The sequence below is a fragment of the Bufo gargarizans genome, chromosome 2, assembly GCF_014858855.1.
Source record: "Bufo gargarizans isolate SCDJY-AF-19 chromosome 2, ASM1485885v1, whole genome shotgun sequence".
Taxonomy (NCBI): Eukaryota; Metazoa; Chordata; class Amphibia; order Anura; family Bufonidae; genus Bufo; species Bufo gargarizans.
Window position 1 is genome coordinate 602,430,971 of NC_058081.1, and position 25,925 is coordinate 602,456,895.

The following is a 25,925-nucleotide window of genomic DNA, read 5'->3' on the forward strand; positions in this document are numbered from 1 at the left end:
CATTGTATGCATGGTCACATGCTGGAGGTTACTGGGAGTTTGCTTTGAGTCGGACCTTGCGCACCTGTAATCCGCCCACTGGCTCCTGGTATTGCCCATACGGCCCAGGTAGTTTTAGCGTTAGGTTCCCGAGCTACTTGAGAAACCTTGGCGTGGTGCTCCGGCTCAGACATGTCCTCCAAGCAGGATATGTTGGCTAATTCTCAATTTTACACCAGTATGAGGGTTAGTAAGACCGCAGAGCGCACCTGTCTTTGTTATGTTATTTTGACTGCTTATCACATCCACACAATTGCTATCCTGTGTAGGATGTCCATTGTGGTACTTGTGGTCCACTGCAGGCATCCTCCATTGTATGCATTTTTGCTGGGGATTGCCATTAGCAACGGGCCACAAGTGCAGGATCTGCCCCCCCAGTATAGCTGCACCACTGCATATGGGGTTGAGCACTTCCTGCTTTTTAATACCACGCTAATTTGTAGTTTGTAGCTAAAGAACACAAGGAATGGACATTAGACCAGTGGAAATCTGTGCTTTGGTCTGATGAGTCCAAATTTGAGATCTTTGGTTCCAACCACCGTGTCTTTGTGCGACGCAGAAACGGTGAACGGATGGACTCTACATGCCTGGTTCCCACCGTGAAGCATGGCGGAGGAGGTGTGATGGTGTGGGGGGGCTTTTCTGGTGACACTGTTGGGGATTTATTCAAAATTGAAGGCATACTGAACCAGCATGGCTACCACAGCATCTTGCAACGGCATGCTATTCCATCCGGTTTGCGTTTAGTTGGACCATTTTTTTTTTTCTCAATAGGACAATGACCCCAAACACACCTCCAGGCTGTATAAGGGCTATTTGACCATGAAGGAGAGTGATGGGGTGCAGCGCCAGATGACCTGGCCTCCACAGTCACCGGACCTGAACCCAATCGAGATGGTTTGGGGTGAGCTGGACCGCAGAGTGAAGGCAGAAGGGCCAACAAGTGCTAAGCATCTCTGGGAACTCCTTCAAGACTGTTGGAAGACCATTTCAGGTGACTACCTCTTGAAGCTCATCAAGAGAATGCCAAGAGTGTGCAAAGCAGTAATCAAAGCAAAAGGTGGCTACTGTGAAGAACCTAGAATATGACATATTTTCAGTTGTTTCACACTTTTTTGTTATGTATATAATTCCACATGTGATAATTCATAGTTTTGATGCCTTCATAGTCATGAAAATAAAGAAAACTCTTTAAATGAGAAGGTGTGTCCAAACTTTTGGTCTGTACTGTACATATATATAAATCACATTTCATCACCTTCAGACCCCTAGTTAGCGTAGTAGCTAGTATAGTCAGTGGCATATCCGTTTGGTGCATTTTTTTCTGTGATTTATATATTTTCACCCGCACAATGCTCCGTTTTTTGTAGGATGCCTTTGTGGTGCATATGGACCGCGCCGGCATCCTCCATTGTACGCATTTTTTTGCTGGGGATGGTCGTTTGCTGCGGTCCACATGCGGTGGGACTGCTCCCCCAATGAGAAACACGCTACAGTGTCTGGGGTCTGAGCAGGTGAAGTCTGCCTGATACCCCTGATGAAGCCAGAGTAGCCGGCAAAACATGTTGGGGGCGGAATTTAGGTTTTCATTTGCTGCACTTCATTGAGTTACGCTAAAATCTGTGCTTGATGAAAAACACTCATTGCCAACAGGTCTATACTACAAGTTACACCCCAAGTATGGCGGTTTAGGAGACATCAGGCACAGCCGACTATCCTAACGAATACAGCAGGGACGGTGGTGCTGGGTAGAGCGGTGCTAGTGCGCTCCTGTCTGTACGCGCTACCGACCAATCATTCATTACGGGAGAGGATTAGATACACCGCTCAGCAGACAGTATCACACAGGAGAGGATTAGATACACAGCTCAGCAGACAGTATCACACAGGATAGGATTAGATACACAGCTCAGCAGACGGTATCACACAGGATAGGATTAGATACACAGCTCAGCAGACAGTATCACATAGGATAGGATTAGATACACAGCTCAGCAGACGGTATCACACAGGATAGGATTAGATACACAGCTCAGCAGACAGTATCACACAGGATAGGATTAGATACACAGCTCAGCAGACAGTATCACACAGGATAGGATTAGATACACAGCTCAGCAGACAGTATCACACAGGAGAGGATTAGATACACAGCTCAGCAGACAGTATCACACAGGATAAGATTAGATACACAGCTCAGCAGACAGTATCACACAGGATAGGATTAGATACACAGCTCAGCAGACAGTATCACACAGGATAGGATTAGATACACAGCTCAGCCGACTGTATCACACAGGATAGGATTAGATACACAGCTCAGCAGACAGTATCACACAGGATAGGATTAGATACACGGCTCAGCAGACAGTATCACACAGGATAGGATTAGATACACAGCTCAGCAGACAGTATCACACAGGATAGGATTAGATACACAGCTCAGCAGACAGTATCACACAGGACAGGATTAGATACACAGCTCAGCAGGGAGTATCACACAGGAGAGGATTAGATACACAGCTCAGCAGACAGTATCACACAGGATAGGATTAGATACACAGCTCAGCAGACTGTATCACACAGGATAGGATTAGATACACAGCTCAGCAGACAGTATCACACAGGATAGGATTAGATACACAGCTCAGCAGACAGTATCACACAGGATAGGATTAGATACACAGCTCAGCAGACAGCATCACACAGCACAGGATTAGATACACAGCTCAGCAGACAGTATCACACAGGATAGGATTAGATACACCGCTCAGCAGACAGTATCACACAGGATAGGATTAGATACACAGCTCAGCAGTCAGTATCACACGGGATAGGATTAGATACACAGCTCAGCAGACAGTATCACACAGGAGAGGATTAGATACACAGCTCAGCAGACAGTATCACACGGGATAGGATTAGATACACAGCTCAGCAGACAGTATCACACAGGATAGGATTAGATACACAGCTCAGCAGACAGTATCACACAGGATAGGATTAGATACACAGCTCAGCAGACAGTATCACACAGGATAGGATTAGATACACAGCTCAGCAGACAGTATCACACAGGATAGGATTAGATACACAGCTCAGCAGACAGTATCACACAGGATAGGATTAGATACACAGCTCAGCAGTCAGTATCACACAGGATAGGATTAGATACACAGCTCAGCAGACAATATCACACAGGATAGGATTAGATACACGGCTCAGCAGACAGTATCACACAGGAGAGGATTAGATACACGGCTCAGCAGACAGTATCACACAGGATAGGATTAGATACACGGCTCAGCAGACAGTATCACACAGGATAGGATTAGATACACGGCTCAGCAGACAGTATCACACAGGAGAGGATTAGATACACGGCTCAGCAGACAGTATCACACAGGATAGGATTAGATACACAGCTCAGCAGACAGTATCACACAGGATAGGATTAGATACACAGCTCAGCAGACAGTATCACACAAGAGAAGCTGTGATCCAGGCTCAGCAGGCTGTATCTCACATGAGAGGCTTAGATACGGCTGTGCTGGCCGCTCCCAGTGTTTGGGGCTCTGGAGATGGTGAGGGAAGCGCCTGTGGCCCTCAGTGATGTGAGGAGAGGAGCAGGAGCCATGTCTGGGTGTACTAACATGGCCGCTGGACTGGAGGTGTAGGGGGCGGGGCCAGCACTGTGACGTCACCTTGTGTGAGACTGACCAGTGTGCCGGGCGGGGCCAGTCCTGTGACGTCACACCGCAAAGCATGCTGGGAGAGGAAACCTCCAGGAACCTGAGGGAAAGAGGAAGTTCTGCTGGAAACGTCCTGTAAAGAGGCTCTGATGTCCGGACAGCGGGAGGGAGAGCCCCGGCATGAGGAGCAGGTACCGGGGAGCCGGGAGCCGCAGTCAGTAGTGCAGTGTGTGATGTCTGTCACAGCTGGGGCTTCAGTAGTGCAGTGTATGATGTCTGTCACAGCTGGTGCTTCAGTAGTGCAGTGTGTGATGTCTGTGGCAGTTGATGCTTCAGTAGTGCAGTGTGTGATGTCTGGCAGTTGATGCTACAGTAGTGCAGTGTGTGATGTCTGTGGCAGCTGATGCTTCAGTAGTGCAGTGTGTGATGTCTGTGGCAGCTGATGCTACAGTAGGGCAGTGTGTGATGTCTGTGGCAGCTGATGCTTCAGTAGTGCAGTGTGTGATGTCTGTGGCAGCTGATGCTTCAGTAGTGCAGTGTGTGATGTCTGTGGCAGCTGATGCTTCAGTAGTGCAGTGTGTGATGTCTGTGGCAGCTGATGCTTCAGTAGTGCAGTGTGTGATGTCTGTGGCAGCTGATGCTTCAGTAGTGCAGTGTGTGATGTCTGTGGCATGGCAGCTGATGCTTCAGTAGTGCAGTGTGTGATGTCTGTGGCAGCTGATGCTTCAGTAGTGCAGTGTGTGATGTCTGTGGCAGCTGATGCTTCAGTAGTGCAGTGTGTGATGTCTGTGGCAGCTGATGCTTCAGTAGTGCAGTGTGTGATGTCTGTGGCAGCTGATGCTTCAGTAGTGCAGTGTGTGATGTCTGTGGCAGCTGATGCTTCAGTAGTGCAGTGTGTGATGTCTGTGGCAGCTGATGCTTCAGTAGTGCAGTGTGTGATGTCTGTGGCAGCTGATGCTTCAGTAGTGCAGTGTGTGATGTCTGTGGCAGCTGATGCTTCAGTAGTGCAGTGTGTGATGTCTGTGGCAGCTGATGCTTCAGTAGTGCAGTGTGTGATGTCTGTGGCAGCTGATGCTTCAGTAGTGCAGTGTGTGATGTCTGTGGCAGCTGATGCTTCAGTAGTGCAGTGTGTGATGTCTGTGGCAGCTGATGCTTCAGTAGTGCAGTGTGTGATGTCTGTGGCAGCTGATGCTTCAGTAGTGCAGTGTGTGATGTCTGTGGCAGCTGATGCTTCAGTAGTGCAGTGTGTGATGTCTGTGGCAGCTGATGCTTCAGTAGTGCAGTGTGTGATGTCTGTGGCAGCTGATGCTTCAGTAGTGCAGTGTGTGATGTCTGTGGCAGCTGATGCTTCAGTAGTGCAGTGTGTGATGTCTGTGGCAGCTGATGCTTCAGTAGTGCAGTGTGTGATGTCTGTGGCAGCTGATGCTTCAGTAGTGCAGTGTGTGATGTCTGTGGCAGCTGATGCTTCAGTAGTGCAGTGTGTGATGTCTGTGGCAGCTGATGCTTCAGTAGTGCAGTGTGTGATGTCTGTGGCAGCTGATGCTTCAGTAGTGCAGTGTGTGATGTCTGTGGCAGCTGATGCTTCAGTAGTGCAGTGTGTGATGTCTGTGGCAGCTGATGCTTCAGTAGTGCAGTGTGTGATGTCTGTGGCAGCTGATGCTTCAGTAGTGCAGTGTGTGATGTCTGTGGCAGCTGATGCTTCAGTAGTGCAGTGTGTGATGTCTGTGGCAGCTGATGCTTCAGTAGTGCAGTGTGTGATGTCTGTGGCAGCTGATGCTTCAGTAGTGCAGTGTGTGATGTCTGTGGCAGCTGATGCTTCAGTAGTGCAGTGTGTGATGTCTGTGGCAGCTGATGCTTCAGTAGTGCAGTGTGTGATGTCTGTGGCAGCTGATGCTTCAGTAGTGCAGTGTGTGATGTCTGTGGCAGCTGATGCTTCAGTAGTGCAGTGTGTGATGTCTGTGGCAGCTGATGCTTCAGTAGTGCAGTGTGTGATGTCTGTGGCAGCTGATGCTTCAGTAGTGCAGTGTGTGATGTCTGTGGCAGCTGATGCTTCAGTAGTGCAGTGTGTGATGTCTGTGGCAGCTGATGCTTCAGTAGTGCAGTGTGTGATGTCTGTGGCAGCTGATGCTTCAGTAGTGCAGTGTGTGATGTCTGTGGCAGCTGATGCTTCAGTAGTGCAGTGTGTGATGTCTGTGGCAGCTGATGCTTCAGTAGTGCAGTGTGTGATGTCTGTGGCAGCTGATGCTTCAGTAGTGCAGTGTGTGATGTCTGTGGCAGCTGATGCTTCAGTAGTGCAGTGTGTGATGTCTGTGGCAGCTGATGCTTCAGTAGTGCAGTGTGTGATGTCTGTGGCAGCTGATGCTTCAGTAGTGCAGTGTGTGATGTCTGTGGCAGCTGATGCTTCAGTAGTGCAGTGTGTGATGTCTGTGGCAGCTGATGCTTCAGTAGTGCAGTGTGTGATGTCTGTGGCAGCTGATGCTTCAGTAGTGCAGTGTGTGATGTCTGTGGCAGCTGATGCTTCAGTAGTGCAGTGTGTGATGTCTGTGGCAGCTGATGCTTCAGTAGTGCAGTGTGTGATGTCTGTGGCAGCTGATGCTTCAGTAGTGCAGTGTGTGATGTCTGTGGCAGCTGATGCTTCAGTAGTGCAGTGTGTGATGTCTGTGGCAGCTGATGCTTCAGTAGTGCAGTGTGTGATGTCTGTGGCAGCTGATGCTTCAGTAGTGCAGTGTGTGATGTCTGTGGCAGCTGATGCTTCAGTAGTGCAGTGTGTGATGTCTGTGGCAGCTGATGCTTCAGTAGTGCAGTGTGTGATGTCTGTGGCAGCTGATGCTTCAGTAGTGCAGTGTGTGATGTCTGTGGCAGCTGATGCTTCAGTAGTGCAGTGTGTGATGTCTGTGGCAGCTGATGCTTCAGTAGTGCAGTGTGTGATGTCTGTGGCAGCTGATGCTTCAGTAGTGCAGTGTGTGATGTCTGTGGCAGCTGATGCTTCAGTAGTGCAGTGTGTGATGTCTGTGGCAGCTGATGCTTCAGTAGTGCAGTGTGTGATGTCTGTGGCAGCTGATGCTTCAGTAGTGCAGTGTGTGATGTCTGTGGCAGCTGATGCTTCAGTAGTGCAGTGTGTGATGTCTGTGGCAGCTGATGCTTCAGTAGTGCAGTGTGTGATGTCTGTGGCAGCTGATGCTTCAGTAGGTTGGCAGTAGTGCAGTGTGTATGTCTGTGGCAGCTGATGCTTCAGTAGTGCAGTGTGTGATGTCTGTGGCAGCTGATGCTTCAGTAGTGCAGTGTGTGATGTCTGTGGCAGCTGATGCTTCAGTAGTGCAGTGTGTGATGTCTGTGGCAGCTGATGCTTCAGTAGTGCAGTGTGTGATGTCTGTGGCAGCTGATGCTTCAGTAGTGCAGTGTGTGATGTCTGTGGCAGCTGATGCTTCAGTAGTGCAGTGTGTGATGTCTGTGGCAGCTGATGCTTCAGTAGTGCAGTGTGTGATGTCTGTGGCAGCTGATGCTTCAGTAGTGCAGTGTGTGATGTCTGTGGCAGCTGATGCTTCAGTAGTGCAGTGTGTGATGTCTGTGGCAGCTGATGCTTCAGTAGTGCAGTGTGTGATGTCTGTGGCAGCTGATGCTTCAGTAGTGCAGTGTGTGATGTCTGTGGCAGCTGATGCTTCAGTAGTGCAGTGTGTGATGTCTGTGGCAGCTGATGCTTCAGTAGTGCAGTGTGTGATGTCTGTGGCAGCTGATGCTTCAGTAGTGCAGTGTGTGATGTCTGTGGCAGCTGATGCTTCAGTAGTGCAGTGTGTGATGTCTGTGGCAGCTGATGCTTCAGTAGTGCAGTGTGTGATGTCTGTGGCAGCTGATGCTTCAGTAGTGCAGTGTGTGATGTCTGTGGCAGCTGATGCTTCAGTAGTGCAGTGTGTGATGTCTGTGGCAGCTGATGCTTCAGTAGTGCAGTGTGTGATGTCTGTGGCAGCTGATGCTTCAGTAGTGCAGTGTGTGATGTCTGTGGCAGCTGATGCTTCAGTAGTGCAGTGTGTGATGTCTGTGGCAGCTGATGCTTCAGTAGTGCAGTGTGTGATGTCTGTGGCAGCTGATGCTTCAGTAGTGCAGTGTGTGATGTCTGTGGCAGCTGATGCTTCAGTAGTGCAGTGTAGGATGTCCGGACAGCGGGAGGAGGAGGACAGGAGGGCTGTAGAAGGAGGTGATGATGGAGGACCAGCCCCTCACATCTCCAGGTAACAGACAGGACTAGATACAAATCTCCTGGAATTCTCTGTCTGTAAAGTCTGAGTCCAGTCTCTGTGTCTCCTGCAGAGAGATCCAGTCAGAGGACAATACCAGAGAGATGTCCGCGTCCTCTCCTTCCACAGGACGGTCAGGTAATGGAGATGTCTCTTGTTTTATCCAGTACTATTCTAGGTTTATACTGGTTTATACTGGTGTAATGAGCTGGAGAAGGTGGGATTACAGCCGACCACAGACGATCCATGTTCTCTGCTTCTTCCTACAAGTCTCTGACTATGGAGACCACTGGTGGGAATAAGGAACCAATAGGTTTATGTCCCTGAGAGGAACGAGTCCGGATGCATCTGGTAGAAGCCGATCTCTTCCAGGGAAACCACCTGCAGCATGTCCGGCCAGTGGCGTGCCTCAGCCCTCGTCCACATTTCCATTTTTCACTGATGTGCGCTGTCCACATTTTCCATGGACTGCACACATACCCATTCATTTAAATATGTCTGTTCACATTTGTGCCCCTCTCAGTAGTAATGCCCTCACTGTGCCCCCCTCAGTAGTAATGCCCTCTCTGTGCCCCCCTCAGTAGTAATGCCCTCTCTGTGCCCCCCTCAGTAGTAATGCCCTCTCTGTGCCCCCCTCAGTAGTAATGCCCTCTCTGTGCCCCTCTCAGTAGTAATGCCCTCTCTGTGCCCCTCTCAGTAGTAATGCCCTCTCTGTGCCCCTCTCAGTAGTAATGCCCTCTCTGTGCCCCTCTCAGTAGTAATGCCTTCTCTGTGCCCCTCTCAGTAGTAATGCCTTCTCTGTGCCCCTCTCAGTAGTAATGCCCTCTCTGTGCCCCTCTCAGTAGTAATGCCCTCTCTGTGCCCCTGTCACGGTGGGGAGTCGGGGGAAAAAACCCCACCGTACGGTGTCAAAGGGTAAAAAGGGATCAGCCTGGCCAAAAGGAGTAATAAGGGAGCAGTTCACCTCCTACCGCGTCCCTAATCCTCTCCCTGACTCCTCACCGTATGAGCGGACCCCGATGGTAGGACGGCTCATGCTCTGGTTTCCTAGAGACTCTGAGTCGCCCTGGTTATCCCTGACCAAGGAGCCGGGAAGAGACGACCTGCTCATCCCAGTCATGGAGGAACAGGAGTCTCTCTCTGAGACCAGGCTGCCAGGAGAGGGGAACACATACAGCATATGGAGTAGGCAGGTAAGCAAGACTAGTAACACACTTACCTGCCACAGTCACACTGACTGGAACCCGTGCACTAGTGCTGGTGTCCACACCAACATTAAGGACACAGCACAAACCACAACCGCACAGGAACCCAGGACACCCATAGCTGCAATAAACGTGAGACAGGGGAAAGTCTAGCAAACATGCTGGACACCAAACATCACCAGCCATATAACACAACATAAGACATACAACACGCCCTGAGCATAACCCACACAAACCAACAGATAAGAAGGGAAAGAGACACCATAATAACCACAAGGGGGCCCCTCACTGGACAGATGGTAAAAGCCAGGAACAGTGAACCACCAGCACACACCAAGGCTGGAGGAAAACCCAGCTTCAGGCATCCAGCAGAGGCTAAATAGCCCAAGCAGCCGCACACACATAGACCCAGTGTTCACAAAACACTAGGAAAGGAGTTAACCCTTCCAACACTAGACAGAGGAAGGAAGCCACTTAAAGGGGAAGTGCACACACAAGCATACCAAACCACACGTTACCACCGGCAACAGCATGCGTGGCAACTATGTCACGGCAATCACCCAGAAGGCCGAGACACTGCCACCGCATGCTCTCACAGCAACACGTTGCCGCGGGCAACAGTGTCACAGCGCAAACCAAAGGCCGTGACAGCCCCCCTCAGAGTAGTAATGCCCTCTCTGTGCCTCTATACAGTAGTAATGCCCTCTGTGCTCCCTTAACAGTAGTAATGCCCTTCTCTGTGCCCCCCACAGAGTAGTAACGCCTTCACTGTGCCCCCCACAGAGTAGTAATGCCTTCTCTGTGCCCCTCCCCCCTGAGTGGTAATGCCCTCTCTGTGCCCCCCCCCCCCTGAGAGTGGTAATGCCCTCTCTGTGCCCCCCCCCCTGAGAGTGGTAATGCCCTCTGTGCCCCCCCTGAGAGTGGTAATGCCCTCTCTGTGCCCCCCCCCCGAGAGTGGTAATGCCCTCTCTGTGCCCCACCCCCTGAGAGTGGTGATGCCCTCTCTGTGCCCCCCCCCCCCCGAGAGTGGTAATGCCCTCTCTGTGCCCCACACACGGTGGTAATGCCCTCTAGTACTCCCCTGTGGTCACAGATGGCGCTGCAGTGCTGTGTGGGAGGAGCACAACCAGATTCCCGGCTCCTCCTACACGGTCCGGCAGCGCGATCTGTGTCTGAATGGTGAAGCAAGGAAGGGAAGGAGCGTGGGGAGCAGAGCGGTCAGTGAGAAGTTTATTGGGGCTCTAGCAATGAACACTTCCATCTGTATTGATAGAATCCAGCATTGCTGGAATCCACTGCGTGCAGCGGTAAGTTGTCCGGACGGGAACGCAGTGGCTTCTGGCAGATCCAGAGAGACCCAGTAGGCTGTTCCCTGCCGGATCTTCCATTGCTAGTGTGAAACTGATGACTAATGTTTATGGGAACGATCCTACACTACAACCAAAGTATTAGACTTTAGAAAGAAGAACTTCAAGGAATTGGGGGAGGATAACGCAGCAGGAGCGAGCACCCAGTGGACTCCATTAAAAGTGGTCGTCTTAAAGGCAACCAAACTATATGTCAGACAGATTAGTAAAAGGAAGCAGATCCCTCCCAGGTTTACTAGAGAAGTAACAAATATAGTAAAAGATGAGAAGAAGCATATAGGAAGTCTAAAGACTAGAAGTGAAGCCAAGAGATAAAGCCTTCTTCAGGTCTATCAGTGATAGAAGAAAAACTACCATTACAACAATCAGAAATGGGGATCAGGCTATGGCTGAGCGTCTGAATATCTCCTTCTGTTCGGTATTTTGAGTCGGCGGCTCTCAGAATCGTCACTTGTATGGGCAGGGCAGTTACAGTCGTAAGAGAGGAGCTTCAGGGATTTTAGAGGCTCAAAGGGGTTGTCTCATGACAAACAATGGGGGCGTATTGCTAGGGTATGCCCCCATTGTTTTATAGGTGCGGGTCCAACCGCTGGGACACGGAGCCCCGAAAGTGAAGGAGAGCGCACTGTGCATGCGTATTTGCCCTCCATTCATTTTCTATGGGGCCGGCAAAAATAGCTATTTCCCTTGAGCCCATAGAAGTGAATGGGAGCGATGGGCAGTCATGCGTGGTGTGCTCCCATTCACTTCTATGGGCAGCGGGCTTGGTGGTGGCTGGACTGTAGTCCTCCAGCCACCACCTTGCATGACTCCGTTGGCGATATAGGTGCGGGTCCCAGCGGTGGGACCCGCACCTATAAGACAATGGGAGCATATCCTAGCGATATGCCCCCAATGTCTGAGATGAGATAACCCCTTTAAAGTCTAACACGGCCATGGGGCCAGATGGCATCCGAGTCCTTAAAGAACTCCAGTCTGTGACTTGATTTGTTTAACCAGTCCCTCTTAGGCCGAGTTCACACTTCAGTAATTTCCATCAGTTATTGAGAGCTACAACCGGGTGCGGGGAGAAAACACAGAGCAGTGAGCCTAACATCTGTAGTAGTAAAATGATGGAAACCCTCCTGAAAAAGAAGATAATCGACCACCTAAAAACTAACACTGTACTGGCCCTAAAACAGCATGGCTGCTCCAAGGGCCGATCATGTCAGACTAATCTTATAGACTTCTTTGACTACGAAGAAGGTTCCGTGGATGTTGCTGGCCTGGATTTTAGCAAAGCCTTTTATACAAAGCCACAGCCAAAGCTGACAGATAAATGGCTGAAGATTGGACTTAATCCGCGGATAGTCCAGTGGATCCGCGCTCGGCTGTTGGACAGATATCAGAGACTTGTTGTTAGTGGGGTGCATTCTGAGTATGTAAGAGGGTTGACGTTCCTGGAGGGGTTTGTAACATGAGAAGATTCATCCGCACTAGATAAATGGTCCAAACAATGGAAACCGCAGTCTGAAATCAGCCGGGGGTGCGATCAGGAGCAATGTCAGATATTATTTTACTGAAAGACTGGCTGAAGCTTGGAACAAACCTCCAGCAGATGTGGTTGAAAAGCCTACAGTAAGTGACGGTAACCTGCCCGGGATAAGCGCAGGTCTATCCAAAGATAAAGGGCGACTAGATGGACCAGGTGGTCTTTTTTTCCCTTCGCCCATGACAGCACCACGAGAGAGAGAGGATCTGCCCCCACAGACAGGAAACCTGCAGAATAAAAGGACGGACACTCTCCTCCCAATTCAGTGTGGTTTCCTGTCTCTGGGGAAGCCTGCAGTTATTTTTTTAGGTCCTTCCTTCTGGTGGTGCTCCCTAACATACCTGCGATCCCTGAGTAAGTAAGGCGACATCTGTTTGTGCACCTGAGGACAGGCAGAGGCAGAGCTCCGGAGGGGGTGATTGTGTGCTGGAGCTTGTAGTGCCTATCGGCATCGCTGATGCGCTAGAAGCACAGACGCCGAACCCCAGGGGGAAGAAGAGGAGCTTCCGGCAGTGAGAATTTCGGGGAAAGCAGGGAGGTCACGTGATCGGCTCGTTGGATGTGACATTATCTCAGGAGCCCCTATGAGTAGGGCGCGCTTTGAGCTACAGACTGGCGTCCTAAGCAGCGCTTTGGTTACCAGCAACAGGAAGTGTGGAGAAGGACAAACTCACTGAGGAGTCTGCAGTCCCTCCAGTGTTGGTACCTCTGAGGGGGTGAGTGTTTTGGGGCATTATGTTATGCTTCCTTATGCTGATACAGTTGTATTAATGTAATTTCAGACAAAACCTAGGAAAGTGGTTACTAAGAGGAAGAATAAGGAATGTGCTCTGTGTAAAACTGGGTTGTCTTCGGATTGGGAAAAGAAAATGTGTCAGTCCTGGATTGATAGAACAGTGGCTGAAGAATCGCCATCTTTTTATAAATGTCTCCAGGCATTAGTCAGATCAGAGGTTAATTCTACTGTCGTCCAAAAAAGTCTTGGGGGAGAAAGATCCTAAAATGAGGCGCCATGAGTCTGTACAAGAACATTTATCATCTGACTCTGAGGAAGAGGAGATACACTTTTCTGTATTTGGACATTCTGATGATTCATCTCTATCTTCCTCTGAAGATGGTGAGATTAGTGGTAGACCCTGTTTTCCCATAGAAGATACGGAAAAACTCCTGAAAGCTGTACGCTCGACTATGGGCATTGAGGTGACAAAAGAGCCCTGGTCTATACAGGACATTAGAATCCAGACACCACAGCACTTTCCCAGTTCACAAGAATGTTTCTGCCTTAATTAAAGGAGAATGGAGAAAGCCTAACAGGAAGGTTTACATCTCAGAAAATATTAAGAGTAAATACCCCTTTAAAGAAGAAGATTCTGCTACATGGAATAAGGCTCCCAGGGTAGTTGTAGCGATCTCTAAAGTTTCAAGGAAGACGGCTCTTCCCTTTAATGATATGTGGATTTTGAAGGACCCATTAGATAGAAAAGCCGATAACTTTTTAAAGGGGGCTTGGGAGGCATCCACTTCTTCCTTCAGACCAAGTATAGCCTCTACCTGTACGGCCCGGTCCCTTATAGTCTCGCTCTCTGCTTTAAAAAATCAGCTAAAGAGCAGATGCCCCAGGGAAGAGATTTTATCATCCCTGCCAACATTTAAAAAGCGTCTGACTTCCTGGCAGATGCCTCTGCTGATTCTGTCAGATTGGAGGCCAAATCTGCCGCCTTGTCAAATTCGGCACAAAGAGCGCTTTGGTTAAACAATTGGGGTGGCGATCTCCCATCTGAAAACAAACTATGTGGTGTCCCCTGTGAAGGGGAATACCTGTTCGGATCAACTCTGGATGACTTATTAGATAAGGCTGCGGATAAAAAGAGAAAATTTCCGGGGTTCCAGAGCTCTTTCCCCTCTAAGAATAGGTTTAACCGTTCCTTTCGCCCCTTCAAAAGTAATCAGGAATCGGATAAAAAGTCCAGGAAGGACAGGTTCCATAACCAAAGGAGCGGTAGAAGTTATTTCTTCAATCAGTCCTTTGGAGATAAAAATAAACAGGATCAACAATGATGCCAGAAGTCAGGTGGGGGCAGATTAAAAAATTTCTTTGCAGCCTGGTTCCAGATTTTGTCAAGTTAGTGAATTCTAGACTCCATTCTCAATGGGTTAAAATTAAAATTCCATCTGGCTGCTCCAGTAAGATCCTGAATTACAAAAGATCAAGTCTCAGCTCTAGGAAATTCGGCTATGGAAAGCGAGGTTCTAAAATTAGTAGAAAAATCTATTTTAGTCCCGGTAGCAGAGGAGGAAAAAGGCAAGGTATTTTATTCCCCCCGTTTTTAGTAAAAAAAAAACTGATGGTTTATTCAGAACTATAATAAACCTAAAGAGATTGAATCATTTTCTTCAGATCAAAAAGTTCAAAATGGAAACTATAAAATCGGTCATAAAGCTTCTTTCTCCTCGCTGCTTCATGGCAGTACTCGATGTCAAGGACGCATACTATCACGTTCCAATTTTTGCAGGGCATCAGAAATTCCTAAGAGTCGCAGTCAGAATAGGGGGGCAGGTACGGCATTTTTAGATTCAGTTCTTTGGCCTATCCATGGCTCCAAGAGTGTTTACGAAAATAATCGCAGAGATGGCGGCTCATATAAGGGAGAGGGATATTCTTTTCATACCATACCTGGATGATTTTCTGATTGTAGGAAAAACAGAAAATGCCTGTAAAAAAGCAGTAGCTGCGGTATCAGAGATCCTGAACAGATTAGGATGGATTTTAAATCAAGAAAAATCAAGACCGCATCCCAACAGAAGACAGTCTTTTCTGGGATTGATTTTAGATTCTTCTTGCCAGAGCTGTTTTTTGCCAGAAGAAAAAGTAATTCTCATCCAGGAAAAAACTAGGCTCCTGATCAGAAATCCGGTGACCTCAATAAGGAAAGGGATGTCTATCCTTGGATCCCTCACATCTTGTATTCCAGCGGTACGATGGGCACAACTCCACTCAAGGGCGCTCCAGTGGGAAATCCTGTCTCTTTGGGAGGAAAACGGCTCCCTAGATGTAAAAATAAGGATATCAGATCGGACTCTCCAAAGCTTGACATGGTGGCTGGAAAATCGAATTCAGGGTGTTCCGTGGAAGCTGGAAGATCTGATTTGTCTGACTACGAACGCAAGTCCCTGGGGGTGGGGAGCTCACATTCAGGAGATCTCCCTTCAAGGTTGTTGGGAAAGTATCTAAAAAAGAGGCTCCATCAACCTGAAGGAGCTGATGGCCGTGAGCCTAGCGATGAATTCTGCTCTTCCAAGAATAAGAGGAAAAAATCGAAGAATTATGATGAACAACAAGATGATAGTCTCGTACCTAAACAAACAGGGGGGCACAAGGTACAGAACTCTAATGCAGGAAGCCCACAGTATCCTCTTACTAGCAGAAAAAGAATGTGCGTCGATCTCAGTGGTACATATGAGTGGCGTGGAAAACAGACAGGCGGACTTTCTCAGTCGTCACCCTCTCTCTCAGGGCGAGTGGTCTCTAGACCTATCCATTTTCAAGAAGATAACAGCCCTCTGGGGACAGCTGGACATAGATCTGTCTGATGCCTTGATGCAGAAATAAAAATTTCCCCTGACCCTACGCCTTTCCTCCTCTTTCTTTGATTCCTCGTGTTTTATGGAAAATCAGGGAAGAAGGGGCGAGGGTTATCCTCATTGCTCCATTCTAGCCAAGAAGGTCTTGGTTCAAGTGGCTCCTGATCATGTCAATCTGGGATCCATGGGTCCTTCCAGAGATCCGGCGTCTGTTGAGCCAAGGTTCAGTATTCCATCCAGACATAAAAAATCTCCACTTAACTGCCTGGAACTCGAAAGGTACATGCTAGGGAGGAAGGGATTTTCCGATGCCTTGATTTTGACTCCTCTTAAGAGTAGGAAGAAAGTAACAGTAGCCATCTACGCCAGAGTGTGGCAGAAATTTTTAGATTTTGCGCATATCCAGATTAATGACATCCCATCTTCTGCTCCCATTTATCTAATATTGGAGTTCCTTCAGAAGGGTCTAGATCTGGGACTAGCAGGAAATACCTTAAAAGTGCATGTCTCAGCTCTCTCGGCCCTGTTAAATCAGGACATTGCAGGATGCCCATGGGTATCTAGATTCTTTAGAGCAGTGGACAGATCCACCCCGATAGCTTCAGTTAGACCTCCTCTTTGGGATTTAGATGTAGTTTTAAAGGCTTTAACTCGTCCTCCATTTGAACCTATAGTGTCCAGCTCCATAAAATGTCTCACCTTGAAGTTATGTCTCCTAATAGCTTTAACATCTGCTCGCAGGATTAATGAGATTCAGGCCATTTCCATCAATCCTCCTTATACCACAATTTTAGAGGACAAGGTTGTGATACGTCCAGATCCGGCTTTTCTTCCAAAAGTTGTTTCCAAATTTTATAGATATTAAGAGAATATTCTTCCTACCCTGTTTTAAAAACCCTGGGTCAGAAGAAGAGAAATCCCTTCACTGCCTAGACGTCAGAAGGGCTTTGATTAACTATCTTTCTCGCACTAAAGATTGGCGCAAATTTTCTTCACTCTTTATTCTTTTTCAAGGAGTGAATAAGGGTTTGCAGCCTCTAAAAGTTATATTGCTAGGTGGATTGTTTCAGCTATTTCCTTGTCTTGCCTGTCTTCGGGGTTATCTCCTCCAGCGGGTCTCAAGACACACTCTACCAGGGCAGTGGCTACCTCCTGGGCGGAAAGATCCTCGGTTCCCATAGAGAATATTTGCAGAGATGCCACCTGGTCTTCTCCTTCAACCTTTTTTAAGCACTATCGGCTTGATTTAAACTCCTCTCCTTCGGGGTCATCCTTTGGGGAAAAGGTGCTTCTTTCTACTCTCCCACCCTGAAATTTCCTCTGGTAATTCTCTCGTGGTGCTGTCATGGGCGAAGGGGAAAAATGACGATTACTTACCGGTAATTAGATTTTCCAGAGCCCATGACAGCACCCTTATATTCCCTCCCTTTATGGTTATCTTATGTTCACACGGGTGTAGCAAAAAAAAAAAAAGAGAATCTTATTAAACTGAATTTATTATTGACTGTCTAACATTATGTTGGTGGCCTTCCTCCGATGCTTGGATATCACACTGAGGAGGAGAGTGTACGTCCTTTTATTCTGCAGGTTTCCTGTCTGTTGGGGCGGATCCTCTCTCCTCTTGTGGTGCTGTCATGCGCTCTGGAAAATCAAATTAACGGTAAGTAATCATCATTTCCTGCTGTCAATCTTCTGTGTTTCTATTTTCGGTTGTCATGATAATTAGGCCCCCTGCACTGGGCTGTATCCATTGTGCGGTGTACAAACTGTGAAACTACAAAATACGGATGCAGCCCATGTGCCATCCGCCATTTTTTCTGATCGCATGAAATATAATGAGTCCACGTTTTGCAGACCAGTATAGGACATGTTCCCACTGTTTTGGGAATGAAAATACGGATGCTGCAAAGTGCACAGGTCGGCGACACACAGACCTGACTCATATTTCGCAGATCTGCAGTTTGCAGACTGTAAAACTCATATGGTTGTGTAAATGAGGCCTTAAAAGGGTTGAAAAGTATAACTGTGCAATGAAAAGGTTTTATAGAGTTTAACCCCTTTCCGACCAGCGCTGTAAAAGTACGGAGCTGCGAGAAGTGACTTCCCGACCAGTGCCATAGTACTCACTACATAAAGTGACACATCATATTTGCAAAAAATGGCCTGGGCAGGAAGGTGAAAACTGGCCTGGCGTAGAAAGGGTTAAATACAATGTACATGCTGTAATAATATGGTTTGCATTATTTTGTACTTTATATTTTCCTTCTGGTAGCGCCCCCTGCTGTTTATCCTTTTGGCTAAAATTCTGGTCCTGCATTCAGGGATGGACACATGCTCAGTATCTTCTCTGCTCCCTCCTCCTGTCAGTGCCGGTGCAGTCATCTCGTGGAGAAGCAGTGCAGACTCCTTTCATTCATCCCTACTTGTATATTCATGGAGGTATATAGCTGTATCTCTCTAGACAGTGGGGCTAGAGGGGAGGGGGGCATCTATTATGGGACTCGCTGGGGCTGTGTGTGAGGAAGAGGAAATCGGGAGAAGGGCCTAAAAAGAGCTGGCTGCAGCGCACTTCTGGGAGATGCAGGTGCTTGATAGTCACATGGGACGAGCTCCTGCCTCCCTTGGTAAAATAAAGAGACCAGAGCTGCAGAGGAGGGAGTAAAGAAGCGAACTAGGATGAAACTTACACTGGAGAGCAGCACTTTTTGCATAGTTGTACTCCAAATATTGGCATGCTTTACTCCCAGTTTTTCATTTTCCATGCAGATTTTTTTAGACAATGCACTGATTTTTACAGTATTTAACATAATTTATAACAGGATAAAGAATGTTAATGCTACAGAGACAGATGTGAGGGGTGATGATCAGTGTAAGGAGGACATTCCTACAGAGACAGATGTGAGGAGTGATGATCAGTATAAGGAGGACATTCCTACAGAGACAGATGTGAGGGGTGATGAGAGATACGAGGAGGACATTCCTACAGAGACCGATGTGAGGGGTGATGACCAGTGTAAGGAGGACATTCCTAGAGAGAGACAGATGTGAGGGGTGATGACCAGTGTAAGGAGGACATTCCTACAGAGACAGATGTGAGGGGCGATGACCAGTGTAAGGAGGACATTCCTACAGAGACAGATGTGAGGGTTGATGAGAGATATGAGGAGGACATTCCTACAGAGACAGATGTGAGGGGTGATGAGAGATACGAGGAGGACATTCCTACAGAGACAGATGTGAGGGTTGATGAGAGATACGAGGAGGACATTCCTACAGAGACAGATGTGAGGGTTGATGAGAGATACGAGGAGGACATTCCTACAGAGACAGATGTGAGGGGTGATGAACAGTATAAGGAGGACATTCCTACAGATAAACGCCCAGGTGAGTAGTGACCACTAAATGAAGCAGAGATGAGTCTGTAACTGTAACTACCCTGAACTGGACTTCCCCAATAGCAGGCACCTTCCCCAGGTACTTGGTGTCCCCCAGTACTCAGATACCCCCAGGACTTGCAGTAGGACCAAACTGTGTAATACAGTCCTGATCAAAAGTTTAAGACCACTTGAAAAATGGAAAAAATCATATTTTACACTGTTGGATATTTAACAAGGTTCCAAGTAGAGCTTCAACATGCAACAAGAAGAAATGAGAGTGAGACCAAAAAAAATTTCAGCATTTAATTAATTGAAAATAACGATTAAACTGAAACAGGCTGTTTTTCAGCTGATCCAAATTTTAGGACCACGTGCTTTTAAAAGGCCAAATCTGTGCAAAGATGTGGATTCATATTCATTTTCTGTCAGGTAGTCACACGTTGTGATGGCAAAGGCAAAAAAACTCTCCCTTTTTTCTTTTTTTTAACTCATTTTATATAGGATAACAAAACAAGTATGGCACACATATGACATCACAAGGACCCACGCAGGGTTAATCAGAAATGCAGAATCAATGCAATATAAAGGCCAAAATATCATGACATGTAACTGGAATGACATATATGGGTTATACACGACGGTTACTCAGCCAATGCAATTGTACGACGGGTCGATACAGCCTCAGTACATGCTCAAAAGGACCGCTAGTATTGGATGCTGCACCATTCACCAGGCATCTCCTTTACGTGACAGAAGAACCCCTAAGGGTCTCCAGCCACCGGGCGCGGAGTGTGCAGAGTGAGTGAAGATGAACACCAGTCCCTCCAAACCTTGTCAAATTTTTGCGGGCAACCCCTATGCTTGTAAACTATCTTCTCCATGGAGACCGCATTATTTACTAGCGAGAGTCATTGTCCCTTTGAGGGGGGAGAGTCTCCCATCCAGCGCAGGGCAATCGCCTTCCTAGCCAGAAACAGCGTTTTCTCCAAGAAGATTCTGTGATAATGCGACCAAGACTCCTCATCCACTATACTCAAGATGCACATCGTGGGACACAGTAACAGCGTCGGAGGGACCAGGGCCCTGAGAACCTCCAGTACCGATATCCAATACCGATGAATAATTGGACAATCCCAGATCATGTGCCAGAAATTAGCACCCTCCGTACTACATCTATGACACCTGGAATGATCCAACCTACCCATCTTATGAAGTCTAGAGGGAGTTAGATAGCTGTAATGTAGGATAAAAAGCTGTTAGTAGAAGGGGACACCCTAGTTGGGGCTATTAGAGCCTCCTCCCATTCCTCAGATGTAAGAGAGGGTATGAGGATCTTCCATCTGGCCTCCACAGCCAGCGGGGTCGCCAGCATTCGACGATCTAGCAGATGAGTGTAGAGAGCTGATACTATCCCTCTAGGTCCCTGAGATCTCAGAACACCAATGACAGGATACTTAGATATGCACCTATTGTCACCTCGAAATTGGGCCTGTAGTGCATGTCGCAGCTGGAGGTACCTATAGAATAGGGTGCGCGGCATCAGAAACCTGTCTTGGATCTGCGTAAATGTGATCAACTGGCCTCCCTCATATATATCTCCCAGTATGCGAATCCCATATCTCCTCCAATCTGACACCCCTTCCAGTTGAGATAGATGGGGAAACATGCAGTTATCCCATATGGGGATCTCGCTAGGTAAATCCTTATATATGTTCAACTTGGACGCCTGCCATATCTGATGGGCAAATTTATGAATTGGAAGGGTGCACCTCTGTAAATGTCTAGAGCCTTCTAGTACGGGCCATAGCGTAGGGACTTGTAGGTGCTCGTGCAGATAGACTTCCGGATTGGGCCGTGGAGCCTCCGTGACCCAGCTTCTCAAAAAACGCAACTGACTGGCAATAAAGTATAAAAAGAAGTCAGGAAGGGCGGCACCCCCTTGCAGTTTTGACCTTTGAAGAACCGGAAGTGAGAGCTTCCTTCTGGCCTTACCCCAGACAAAAGCCGTGATCAGGGCATGAATGCGCTTAAAAAAAAAAAACCCGGGGAATCGGGGTACAGGCATGAGACAACAGGTATAGACCCTTGGGTAGCAAAACCATTTTCACCACGTTTAATCTTCCCATAGCTGACAATGGGAGGGATTCCCACGTTTTAAATTTATCCTGAAACAGCAATTCCAGGGGCTCAATATTCAAAGTATAGGAAAGCTGCGGCACCCTATTGATCACCACCCCCAGGTATTTGAACCTATCGACTACTGGTAAATTATAGTGGCAATCTGGCCAATCGTGGTCCCATAGAGGCATGATAGCAGATTTGCCCCAATTTATGTGTAATCCAGAATATCGCCCAAAGGATGCAATGACTTCAACCGCTCTCGGGAGGGATGTTTCCGGATCAGACATAAACAGAATCAAATCATCCGCATACAGTCCTATTCTATCCTCCTTGTCCCCCGCCGTCACTCCTGTGTACATAGGATCCTGCCTAATTCTTATTGCCAGGTGTTCTATCGCTATTGCGAACAAAAGAGGCGAGAGTCGGCAGCCCTGTCTCGTACCCCTAAGTAAAGAAATCTTTTCGGAATATGAGCCATTGAGCTGAATACGTGCAGAAGGGCTGTTATAAAGTATACCCACCCATTTAATAAAATTGGGACCTAAGCCAAAGTTCCTCAGCACAGCTGTTAAAAAGGGCCATTCTAGAGAGTCAAAAGCTTTAGCCGTGTCTAGAGAGGCCAGTGCCCACCTTGCTTTTCCGGCAGCCCCCACCTGCGCAATCACCTGTGCTCTCCTGATGTTATCCGAAGTGGACCTCCCGGGCATAAAACCAGATTGATCAGAGTGTATCACCGACGTTACCACCTTATTTAATCTGTTGGCCAGAATCCTTGTCAGAATTTTATAGTCCAAGTTCAAAAGCGAAATTGGACGGTAAGATTCGCAGTCCAAAGGATCCTTGCCGGGTTTTAAAATCACAACAATGGAGGCGTCATACATCGATTCCGGCAGTGATCCGCCAGAGTGCGCAGCTTTGTATAGCTTCAGCAACTGAGGGCCCAAACTCTCCCTATATCTAGAGTACACTTCCACAGGAATGCCATCCGGACCCGGGGCCTTCCCTGATGGCAAATCCATAATAGCTTTCTCCACCTCCTCCAAAGTGATATCTTCCTCCATGATGCCCCTGTCCAGGTCGTTTAGTCTAGGGTAGGAAACTTCACTAAGATATGAATCTAATTCCTGCTCTGTATATGTAGAAACCGACCTATATAGATCCACATAAAAGCCATTGAGGCATGTTAATATACCTTGAACCGACTCCACTATGCGTCCATCAGTCTCTCTTAGGCGAAGAACTGGTGGAGCCATAGTGTTGGCACGTGCTATATGGGCAAGTAGCTTCCCTGCCTGATTGCCTGTCTCAAACGCCTGTTGCTTAAGGCAAAAAAGCTTTCTCTTGCTCTTTTCTTCCAGATGCAACATGTACTGTCTACCTTTAGACATCCACTCCACTCTACGCTCCTCCGTGGGGGACTCAGTAAACTCCCTCTCCGCCACTTTACAGCTAGTATATAATTCCTCCTCCTTACGCTGTGCTTCTTTCTTAACATATGATATGGAGGACTTAAGGCAACCCCTAAGATACGCCTTTAAGGTTTCCCACAACAATAAGGGGTCAGTGGAGACGTCCTGTATCTCGAAAAACACTTTCAGCTGGTCAGGGATTCTGTCGGTTAAGCCAAATAGGGTAAGCCAGAAAGGGTGAACACGCATTTTACTGCCCGAGCTTAGGGAGCTAGATGTCACCAACTCAACCAACACAGGGGCATGGTCAGAGGGCCCCTGGGGTCCAAAGCGAATGTCCACTAAATCAGTATATACCATGGAGTTGCCAAATAAATAGTCTATCCTTGATAAAGCACCCCTGGATGGTGTGAAGCAAGAATATTCCCTAGCATGTGGGTTCCTAGCCTTCCACATATCTATCCAACCCATCTCCTGAGATATCCTAGCAAGGGTCGTACAGTCCCCTCCCCACCCACCTCTGTCAGTCCTACCGCTAAATCTGTCCAAGTCCTCACTCATCACCTGATTGAAGTCCCCCATACATACAAATCGAGCAGTGGGATATTGAGTCACAAATCCCACAACTGCTTGCAGCAGGGAAAGAGATGCAGGGGGCGAGTTGTACAAATTGACAATCACATAGGGCACGCAGTCAATGTGGGCATATATAAAAATGTACTGACCCCCTGGGTCCACCACCGAGTGGTGAATTTCACACCGAAGGCTTCTATGAAATAGCAATGCAACTCCTCTGGAATGCGAACTGCTAAATAGATGCTGAGCCCAGGTTTTTTTTTAGCCTATTTCCCGTCTCCGGGGTGAGATGGGTCTCCTGAAGCCCCAATATATGAGGATTAAAGGACCGGACCTGGGAAAACACTGCCATTCTCTTTTTAGGATCACCTGAGTGCTGAATGAATTTAGCCATACTTGATACGAGCAAACAGGAACATACAATAACACAGCATATAACAGTAACATAAACGACCTGAGTGTGTCAGGTACAGGACCAGCTATCCGAGTGGCCCTAAACTCGGGGACCCGTATGGTGTAGATAGTTGGTAATACCACACAGGTAATGCTCCCCTCTTCATCACGTCCCGATTATGAAAACTGCCAACATTAACTCAAGAAAATGGAACACTTGTCGTCCACAGTTCAAGTCGTAGTTGTCCCTGAGAGTGAGCCTTCTCCTAAGACCAGCTAAGTGACACAGCCATTACACAACATGGCAGAAGGGCTCTATAACACACAATAAAGTCAGAGATTCTCAAGACAAGTCCTGCATGTGACAGACATGAGGGGACAAGTAATACTTGCTGTGCAGACGATAAGCAAATCAGCGCGGGGGAGGACGCGCAGCCATCCTCGAGGACCACTCCTCGGCCTCCCTGGGGTCGCTGAAGAAGATGGTTTTGTCGCCATCTATCACTCTGAGGCGAGCTGGGTAGGCCATAGAGTACTGAAAATTTAGCTCACGGAGACTGCGTTTGACCGCCACAAACGTGGCCCTCCTCTTCTAGAGGTCCGCCGAGAAATCCGGGAAAAGGGAGACCCGTGCATTATCATGCCGTATATCTTGCTTGCTCCTAGACTGGCTGAGAATAACATCGCGGTCCCTCCAATTCAAAAGGCGCGCCAGTAGTGGCCTTGGGGGAGCTCCAGGCGGTGGTTGTCTGGCTGGGACACGATGGGCTCTCTCCACAGCATAAGCAGGAGTAAATGGCGCCTCAGGGAACTGCTCCTTGAACCAGATTTCCATGAACGCCGCCGGATCCCTGCCCTCGGCTTTCTCAGGTAGGCCCAGGATCCTCACATTATTGCGACGCAATCTATTTTCCAGATCGTCGCATTTCTGTTGCCACTGACCCACCGCTCTCTCCATATCTTGCATCCTCCCCTCCATCGGTCTGGTCAGGTCTTCCAGGGCGGATACCCGGTCCTCAGTGGTCTTGACCCGATCCCGCAACTGCTGCATGTCATGGCGGAGCAGGCTGACATCCACCCTCACCTCCTCTAGCTTCCCGGTGAGCGAGGACTGGAATGACGAAATCGCCATCAGCAGCTGATCATAGGCGGCCTTGAGGGTGAATTCAGGCTCGGTAGGTTCCTCAGCTTCAGCTTGCTGAGCGGCCTGCCCACGGGTAACCGCCGCGTGCGATGGTGATGCGATCGCAGTGCCATTTTGGGCCTCAGACCTGACAAACTCTTTCAGCTTCTCCGCTGCAGTTTGAGCTTTGTTGGGCCCCATCGCCGGTGTGCAGGGTCTCCTCTTGCGCTTACACACCGTCCAATCTGTGCCTGGAGTCGGCAGTTTGTCAGGATGGTGGAGGATTGCAGAGGGTAAGCGAAGCTGCACTTAAACTCGTGCGCTCATGCCGGCAGTTGGCCACGCCCCCCAACTCTCCCTTTTTTTAACGTGGTCGGGTTGTTGAACTGCATAAGCAGGGTATCTCACAGCGCGCCATCGCTGCTGAGGTGGGACGCAGTAAGACAGTCATTTGGAATTTCTTAAATGATCCTGAGGGTTATGGAACAAAGTCAAGTGGAAGACCCAAAAAAAATTCATCAGCACTGAGCCGGAGGATCCAATTGGCTGTCCGTCAAGACACTGGATGAACCTCGACCTAAATGAAGGCCCTTACTGGTGCTGACTGCAGCCCCATAACCATCAGACGGCATCTGAGACTGAAGGGCTTCAAACACAAAAAAACTTCTTCAAAGACTTCGTCTCCTTGAACGCCACAGAACTGCTCGTTTGGACTTTGCAAGAGAGCACCAAACATGGGACATTCAAAGGTGGAAGAAAGTTTTATTCTCTGAGATTTTTTTTTACCTTGATGGTCCTGATGGTTTCCAACATTACTGGCATAACAAGCAGATCCCACTTGAGATGTTTTCTACACGCCACAGTGAAGGGGGCGCCATAATGGTCTGGGGTGCTTTTTCCTTCAGTGGAACAATGGAGCTTCAGGAAGTGCAGGGGCGTCAAACGGCCGCTGCCTATGTCCAGATGTTGCAGAGAGCATTCCTCATGACTGAGGGCCCTCGTCTGTGTGGTAGCGACTGGGTTTTTCAACAAGACAACGCTACAGTAGACAATGCCCGCAGGACAAGGGACTTCTTCCAGGAGAATAACATCACTCTTTTGGCCCATCCTGCATGTTCCCCTGATCTAAATCCAATGGAGAACCTTTGGGGATGGATGGGAAGGGAAGTTTCCAAAAATGGACAACAGTTCCAGACAGTAGATGGCCTTCGTGTGGCCGTCTTCACCACTTGGAGAAATGTTCCACTCACCTCATGGAAACGCTTGCATCAAGCATGC

General features: G+C 48.3%; 1 protein-coding gene across 2 annotated transcripts in view; it reads left to right on the forward strand.

The window, feature by feature from the left end:
* Positions 1-3,799: 3,799 nt before the first annotated feature.
* The window catches only part of LOC122928762 (zinc finger protein OZF-like), a 30,232-nt gene continuing 8,106 nt past the window's right edge, over positions 3,800-25,925 (forward strand). For both annotated transcript variants that reach the window (XM_044281952.1, XM_044281953.1), the window contains exons 1-2: positions 3,800-3,922; positions 8,037-8,101. In XM_044281952.1, the coding sequence (XP_044137887.1) occupies positions 3,912-3,922; positions 8,037-8,101 (76 nt within the window). In that variant the 5' untranslated portion in view covers positions 3,800-3,911. The remainder of the gene's footprint in view (positions 3,923-8,036; positions 8,102-25,925) is intronic.